The following is a 7,886-nucleotide window of genomic DNA, read 5'->3' as shown; positions in this document are numbered from 1 at the left end:
ATAGAGAAAATAATATAAAGTTTTATCTGAGAAAACTGAAAAGTTCTTTTGGAATAACTTTCAACAAAACTTAGTTGATATTCGATAGAAATTACTACTTTAGGTTAGTAATCGTCACAGTTTAGAAAACACGCAAGTACTCATTGAAGATTACTTCGAGTTGAGTACAACAATGATTCTCATTCAACTTTGCCTGAATACTTCTCACCTTATCAGAGCAAACAACACCCAAATATTACATGGAAAGAGAAGGCACATTAAATGCGACAAATGCAATGCAAAACAGACAGCAATAACAAAGGCAACAGCAAACAGCACACAAAACTGTGACATTATCATAAAATTTAATGATTATGGCAATGATGAAAAGTCTACACAAATGCGACAACACCGGCTGACGAAAATAAATAATTACCATAAACAGCAGCCAGGATGTTGTCGTCCAAAGGAGGTGCAACTGAATGAGGTGTAGGAGAAGGAGCTGAGGCAGCAGATGGCTGCATTTGGAGTCGATGTCATTGCCACATCAGCCGCTCATCTGATAGGCAGTCAAAAAAGGATTGAGAACTCGCTCAGTTAATGCCATTGGCATTTATCAAATGTCAGCAGCAGAGAGAGGTAAAAGTAGGTGGTAGGGAAGGATATCCTTTGGTGTGGGTGGCGCGTGTTGTTTTAACATTGGCATACTTGTAATTATACGTTTATACTCGTTTGCCAGTTAATTCAAATTTACGTTAATGGAAAATCATTACGCACAAATGTGTAAAGTGCACTTTTCATAGCGTTTCATTCGCAGTGCGTTTTTAATGGATTTCCCTTCATACCAAAAGTGCAACGACTACTAGGCTGCTGCCTGCTGAATGCTGGCTGATGCAAATTTTTAATGAGCTTCAAGTGCAGTTTGACAGCTGTTGCCCGTTTGGCAGCTACGGCGGCTGCTTGTTGCTGATAAGCGTTGCAAGTTCCACATGCCACATTCAGCCGCAAGTTGAGACTCAGCTGTCGTTGAGATGAAATTCTGAGTGCGATGGGAGGCAACACATGCAAATTGAGTTGCGCTTTTCATGTTTTATCTTCACTAAAGTGGGAGAATTAAAGTCGATTCGAAATTTGCAGTTCAGTCTCTGTATAACTTTACTTTAAGGTGAAAGCTTCTTAGAGACAACTTTAGTCCTACTCAACTATTGGTATGAATCAGACAGAGAAGTAGTTTTATGATTTTATTGAAATTCGTATTTAGAAAAAATTGTGTAAAGAGTGTCAAGTTAAGTTAATTAATTTTTGATAACTTTCAAGTCTTAAGTTATCATTCGTTTGATTCAGTAACCTATCCTTAAATTTTCCATATTTCGCTATTCATTAAAAACTGCTAAATTCTAACTTAAATTCAAGACAATAAAAAATACTTTCCCTCCCGCTGCAATCATAACCTTTATGTCTGCTGACCACGCACAACTCCCAGCTCATTTAATCAATATCCAAGGACCTTGAGAAAGCTTCAGTATACACGCATAAAAAGCACGTGCTGTCAACTGTGTCAAAGGGCCGCCCACACTGCGAAGCAACGAGTAGGGAACGCTCCCTAAACGCTTTTCATTGTCAAGGACGCATGCACAAAAAAGAAGAAGTAGAAGAAGAAGAAAATGAAGCGAGCGAAACGTTGCCGGCCGGCGTGACCTTGAGGCCAATTGAAGCAAAAAAGCTTTGGAGCAGGCAAATTTGCCATTTACCACAGAAATGTCAGCCACTTGGCCTTGGCAGTGACATTGAAACATTGAAACATTCGAGGAGCACCCCATGGCAACAAAATGGAATCTTTTGAAAACTTGTTACATTTCTGTGGGTGTGCAGCGTGTGTATGTGTGTGTGTGTGCGTGGAGTGTAAACTAGCAGGAAGTGGTTTATCATAATGGATGAGCTAACTTGGATTATGCTCAGTTGTTTAAAAGCAAGGGAGAGAAGCTCAAGGCCAAAGCAAACGTCAGCTTGGTAAATGTTTGCTGGAGCCGGAACTAGGAACTGTTTAGTTTGAAGGTCAATTTGGGATTCCCGTTGGGTTGAGTTGGCAACCAAGTTGAAGGCTTGGAAGTCAGAGTATTGAAAAACGTTACAAGGAGCGTCAAGTTGAAGGTGGTTGCGAGGGTGCTCCCAAGACCTTGAGCGAGTAGCCCCAATGTTTGAGTTGAAGGTGGCTTTGGAAGGCGTGAAAAAGCGGGAAGAAAGTTGAAGGAGGTTTAAGGTTCTAAGGTGTTCCCCAAGCCTTGGAATGAAGGAAAAAGATAGAATAATTTTACTAAATTGATGGTTGGGTGAAAATAGAAGTGAAGGAAGAGGGTTGAAGGAAGTTTAAGGTTCTAAGGAGTTCCCCAAGCCTTGGAAATAAGAACAAAGATAGAATGATTTAACTAAAGCATGTTGAAGGTTGGAAGGAATTATAAGTAAAGGAATACAGTACAGACAATGTCGAGTTGAAGAAGAGAGCTGAGCAAGTCCAATGTGAAAAAGCATTTTTGTCCATCTTATAGGCAGATAATCAGTAATGAAACATAAAAATTGAAAGTAAATTAAGGAAGTACTCAAATTAAGAAAATTAAAGATAATTCCTTAAATGTTAAAAAAAAAAAACCCTGTGCGATTTAAGGGAGTTCTCGCGTCTTTTCAGGGGAAAAATTATTCAACACAATTGTTGATTCTGAAGCACAAAGCATTCGAAGTTCGAACGAATTCCCCTCATTTGAGCATTAGCTCAACAAAAACCATACCGCACAGTTTCTGTTCGAAAACTGCGTTAACCACCCCAAAGGACTTACATTATTGTCCCTCTATAACGTAAGCGCAACGTAAGCACAGTTTGCTCTCTAGCTATCGCTGCTCTCTCAGTGTCGGCTTTGACTCTCGCAAGGCGTATGGGAGAGGGGAGGGAATTGTGCTTGAATGGTGTGAGTCAGGCTGTGGTTGGTGGTTCAATTGGTTGGTTGTTGGCATAAACAAAGCACACACACGACAAACACCACCATCACCACCACCACAGACAACATCTCAGTCTTCACCCAGATGGGGTGGACTGACGTTTGGCCGAGCGAGAATCAAGTTGCCTCCCAGGAAGCACACGAATGTCAAACGCGCTGCCGCTGCCGAGCGAAATTCAGTAAAAGTGACTGCGGCAAGAATATTTCGAGTCAGTACAAGCAGAACCTTAGCAACGGCAACACAACCCAGCTCGCACAGCAAAATAATTCTCGATTGTTTTGACGAGTGTGCAAAGTTACGTTTTTGGCGCCAAACAAAAGAAACATTTACGAAATTATTTATTCAAATAATTTTCTGAATTTAAATAAAAAATTAAATAAATTAAAAAGTGTTAAAATATATCAAGTGCATAAAGTGAAATCATTTTGCAAAATAAAGTGAACTTTTAAAAATTTGCAAAATCAAAGACAATGGCAATCGCTTACTTTATACCCGATCAGGCTCAATTGTTGGCCAGAGGTCGCCAACAAGCTGCTGCAAATACAACAAGTTCTTCAGCGAACAATTCTCCACACAATCAACAGCAACAGCAGCGACCACAACAACAGCAGCAGCAACGTGGCGGCAATTCACAATTTCGCGCCAACATTTCGGTGCCTTTGGGTCGCGAACAAGGCGCCATGACGATGTCGGAGTTCGGCTGTTGGGAGCTGTTGGCCCAAATCTTTTGCTATGCCTTGCGACTCTACAGCTACAATCCTGCACAGCGTCGTCCAACCGTTATCCAGATATCCTTTGAGATCAGCAGCGGTGCCAGCAATCAGGAAGCAGAAGCGGAAACGGAAGTCAATGCTGCTGATGGAGATGTGACTGATGCGAGCTCGAAACAGCAATAGATTGGACAAGAAGATAAAACACTACTATATACTACAGAACACTCAACACTGACGATTGTACAGTTTATTTTTTGGTGGAGGCTCAATCAAAGCGCATTGTGATTTTTGGGGAGAAGATGGAAGATGGAAAAGTGCTAACGAAATGTATTTTATAATTGATTTTTGAGAAAATTCAAAATTTGTCAACGATTTGCTGAAAGTGATATATGAAGATTGTTCGTACTGTTTTGGTGTCAAATTTTTCTAGTATTTTTTAAAAACGAGAGAGAGAAAGATAAAGAGCGATGAGTACATTTTGTAAGGCCTAAGTTTTGAGATGTGTAAAAGGTTTCGGGTTGTAAAGTTGGTTCAAATTCGAGGCGTCGCTTCAAGACTTATTTCAATACTATATCGTACACCTAATCTAGCATCAGTGTCTACATTAAACAAAAAAATACATTCAAACAGTCAAAATCACACTATCATACATTTATATAACTGCCACATACGAATTACTAACTATATTCAATATACAATATATATATGTCAAATTTTAGCATTTCAATTAGCGTAAATAAAAAATGCAATTCAAACTTATTCAAACTGAAAACTTGGTTAAAACTGGAAAGATGCAACAAATGTAACAAATGAAAAATACAACAAAGACAACAACTACATTGTACAAAATAGTATTAAGCAGACGATTTTTATATATACACACAACTACAAAATAAATGTCAATAAAACTGCAACAAAATACAAAAAAAATATATAAAAGGAAAGAAACCGCCGAACCAAAATGAAAGACAACCCAAATACAAAATAAACAACAAACATAAATGTCCGAAAAGCAAAACAATTTTTAAGCAATTTTTGATAAACAAAAACAAATATCTATGCATATTTTATGATTATTATTGATTTTAGCAAAATTAATCTACTATATTATTTATGTTTCATATTTTGACATTATTCGTAAACCGATGGAAAACATACTGAATAAATAAGTGTCAAAAACCTTAAACACATTTGTAAGCAATTTAAACTTTTTTATAAGACAAACAAAAATAAATAAAATTTTATACAAAAATAAAATTAAAACAATTTTTTCTTAAAATATTGGGTTAAATATACAAAAACTTTGAAAAGCTTTAGAAAGTTAATAGACTTTGACAAAGTATAATAAACATCAGAATATATAATATATTACATAATATAATAAATTGTTCGGACTTTTCTAATAGTTAATGCAAACTATTTGAAGAATTATAAAGCCTCCAAGCTATTCATATTTTTTTTATTCTAATTATTATGTAATGCATGTGTTGCTTATAAAACAGCTGTATTTCTTTCTTTTTTCTACAAAACTTGCAATACCTATACAAATTTTATATTTTTATACCCACATCATTTTTCTAAATATTTCAAGAATAAATAATTGTTCAAAGTTGAAGAATTACAAAGATTTTATTTATTAATTTTGCGAGTTGTTGTCTATTTAATTTGTGCCCAATTAGATATCGACATTTCAGAATATATCTTACATAATATAATAAATTGGTCTGACTCATAGGACGTTTCTGTTGAGAACTTAAACGAGCTTTATAAAGTTTCCATGCTATTAATATTTGCTTTTTTTTAATATTACGTATGCATTGCTTATAAAACAGCTATGTTTCATTGCTTTACTAAGAAATATTCATAAAAATATAATATTATATTTTTATACCCATACCTTTTGCTTAAATATTTGCAGAATAAATAATTGTTCAAAGTTAACGAATTACAAAGATTTTTTTTTTTTTATTAATTTGCGAGTTATTATCTATATAATTTTGTAAATACTTTTGTTTCCAATTAAGAGCTGCACATTTGCGCGTAATTAGATATCGGATAACTTTGCGTTTGCATTCCACCGACATTTCCTGTGGCATAGTTGCCATTAACTTGATCGTCAGCTACGTCGCAAGTTGCATCGCCGTATTGATAGCTGTTGCCCTGAAGCACTGATTTCTCAGGATTCGCTTGCAATAGTTCCATAAATAACTTTTTTATCCATGAAACTGTTGTTGGGGAAATGATTAAAATTATTCCCAGCACCAAAATTGGGTTGAAAGTCGGAGCTGTAAACAGACTGAGGTTTTGTGCCCTCGTCTGTTTTTTTGCGGACTATACCAATACTCGGGACTCATTTGATTACGCGTCATTCCCACATTGCCAAGCGATGGCATTGAGAAATAATTTGATTGTGCACCATGCTTCATATTGTAAGCATAGCTTTCCATGTTGTTAGTAGCTTGATAGTTTAGAGCTGATGAATTGTTCGCAGTTGGAATATAATTCATAGCTGCAGAATAATTCACAGTCGATGGATAGTTTCCAGCTGAAGGATAGTTTGCAGTTGAAGAATAGTTTGCTGTTGAAGCATAGTTATCAGCTGAAGGAGCTGCTGTTGTTGCGTAGCTTTCTCCGCCACCCGCAACACGATTTACATTGTAGTATTGCGCCATATTGGGCTGATTGGCATATTCGTATTGATACTCAACCTGATTGGGATTAGCTTGTGTTGCATATCCATAGTTTTGGTTGTTTTGCACAGTGTTGTTGCCACTTGAATCATAGCCACAGCAGTAAGAGCAATTTGGGGCTGCTGCTGAATAGCCGCTGTATCCAAAGTTGCCCACTCCGCTGTAGGCTTGATTCTGGCTAAACTCATTGCCTTGGCTTTGATCTGTGGGAAAGAGTTGAAGAGTACTTTATTTGTCAACAACAATCTTACTCACATGCATTGGGTTCTGCCTGCCTGAAAAAAAGAAAAAGATGTAAAAGATCGTTAAAGTATAAATTGCAGAAGAAATATAGAACCTACTCCTGTCCATGGGTAAATTGTATGCCAGTGTTGGGCAGAGTTATGTATTCCATCTCAGCATTATTGTTCGCCATGTTCTGCACATTGTCCGCCTTCATCGCTGCCAAGAAGAGTTGGAAATCAATTCACGCCTTAAGCCATGCCAAACAAAATGAAACCATTCGAAATTTTTTAGAAAATATTGAAATGGTTTCAGCTCGGCCTGCTGAGAGTTCCCCATTTTTTTTCGAAGTGGTCTGTTAACCCTTTTGACAACCCCAGCGCCCACATGCAAACATTTAGCGATCCTTATCGTTAAGACCAATATGTCACCTTTGAATGGAAACGCAAATGCTGTTGCAGGCATATTTTCTGTGGTGTCATGCCACAAGTTGTGCGGCAAGGGTTAAATTAAAAGGTTACGCTGCTTAAAAGCCACCGCAAAAAAAAAGACAGAACAGACAACTAACTGGCAAATGCTCAAGTCATCAGGGTTATGCACCCCCTAGAGAACGTTTGATTCCGAAAAAGTAACATCTGTGACAAATGATCCATGTTTCCCGATAAAAAGAGTTTTTCCTCTTTTCTATACTTATTTATAATTATGCAAACATTTCGGGCCGCTAATTTGCCACATTATCTTAATTTAAATCGCGCAAAAGCGCAATGAACAAATTTAATTGTCGTGACAGGACAATAAGCGAGCCAGGGAATTAGGGTCCTCGCTTGACCCGGCGCCTGCTTTCCTCTGTCCTCTCTTCTCCTCTATCCCCTTTCGCACCCATTGCCAGTTAGGGTTAAGTTTTCGGTTTTTGTTTTTTTGCGTGTGGCTTGATTTTTGGCAATGATAAGCGACTCATAAATTGTAGGGTATGCAAATGTTGTTCTATGCTCAGCCGCGTTTTGTCGCGTGTCCTGGCTCCTGTTTTGTCCTGCCCTGTCAGTGTGCTGGATTGAATTTTTAGCGCCTGCAATAATGCTTGGCATGTGTGAGGAAAACTGTTTATGATAAAATATTTGAAGTTAATTTAGTACAACACGTGTTTAAAGCTCATTGGGAACGATCGCTAATGACCAATTATTCAATTAAATTGTGTTGGAACTAGTAATCAAGTAAGTTAAATGAGTTTCCTTTTCTTGTTACGTCACCTGCTAAAATAAGAATATATAATGAAACATACATAATGCCGAAT

At 37.2% G+C, this 7,886-nt stretch overlaps 2 protein-coding genes across 2 annotated transcripts; one reads left to right on the top strand and one right to left on the bottom strand.

Annotated features, from left to right (window-relative positions):
- The first annotated feature begins 3,180 nt into the window (after positions 1 to 3,180).
- LOC132790668 (cell death protein Grim) lies at positions 3,181 to 4,845 on the top strand. Its single transcript, XM_060799297.1, has one exon. It carries the CDS (start codon positions 3,441 to 3,443, stop codon positions 3,864 to 3,866), a length of 426 nt encoding a protein of 141 aa, XP_060655280.1. The 5' UTR covers positions 3,181 to 3,440; the 3' UTR covers positions 3,867 to 4,845.
- A 795-nt stretch (positions 4,846 to 5,640) lies between these two features.
- On the bottom strand, positions 5,641 to 6,914 carry LOC132790245 (uncharacterized). The gene is made up of 3 exons (XM_060798720.1): positions 6,715 to 6,914; positions 6,629 to 6,648; positions 5,641 to 6,576 (listed from the first exon to the last, which is right to left on the bottom strand). The coding sequence occupies exons 1-3, from the start codon at positions 6,810 to 6,812 to the stop codon at positions 5,933 to 5,935; spliced, it is 762 nt and encodes a 253-aa protein (XP_060654703.1). The 5' UTR covers positions 6,813 to 6,914; the 3' UTR covers positions 5,641 to 5,932.
- Between the last annotated feature and the right edge of the window lie 972 nt (positions 6,915 to 7,886).

This window comes from Drosophila nasuta, chromosome 3, assembly GCF_023558535.2.
Source record: "Drosophila nasuta strain 15112-1781.00 chromosome 3, ASM2355853v1, whole genome shotgun sequence".
NCBI classification, from domain to species: domain Eukaryota; kingdom Metazoa; phylum Arthropoda; class Insecta; order Diptera; family Drosophilidae; genus Drosophila; species Drosophila nasuta.
This window is presented reverse-complemented; position numbering and strand designations above follow the sequence as displayed.

Coding starts and splice junctions, on each gene's coding strand:
- LOC132790668 (XM_060799297.1), top strand. CDS start 3,441: ATGGCAATCGCTTACTTTATACCCGATCAGGCTCAATTGTTGGCCAGA.
- LOC132790245 (XM_060798720.1), bottom strand. CDS start 6,812: ATGAAGGCGGACAATGTGCAGAACATGGCGAACAATAATGCTGAGATG. Junction 6,649..6,714: donor CAATTTACCCATGGACAGGA/GTAGGTTCTATA, acceptor TCTTTTTTTCAG/GCAGGCAGAACCCAATGCAT. Junction 6,577..6,628: donor GCAGGCAGAACCCAATGCAT/GTGAGTAAGATT, acceptor TCTTTCCCACAG/ATCAAAGCCAAGGCAATGAG.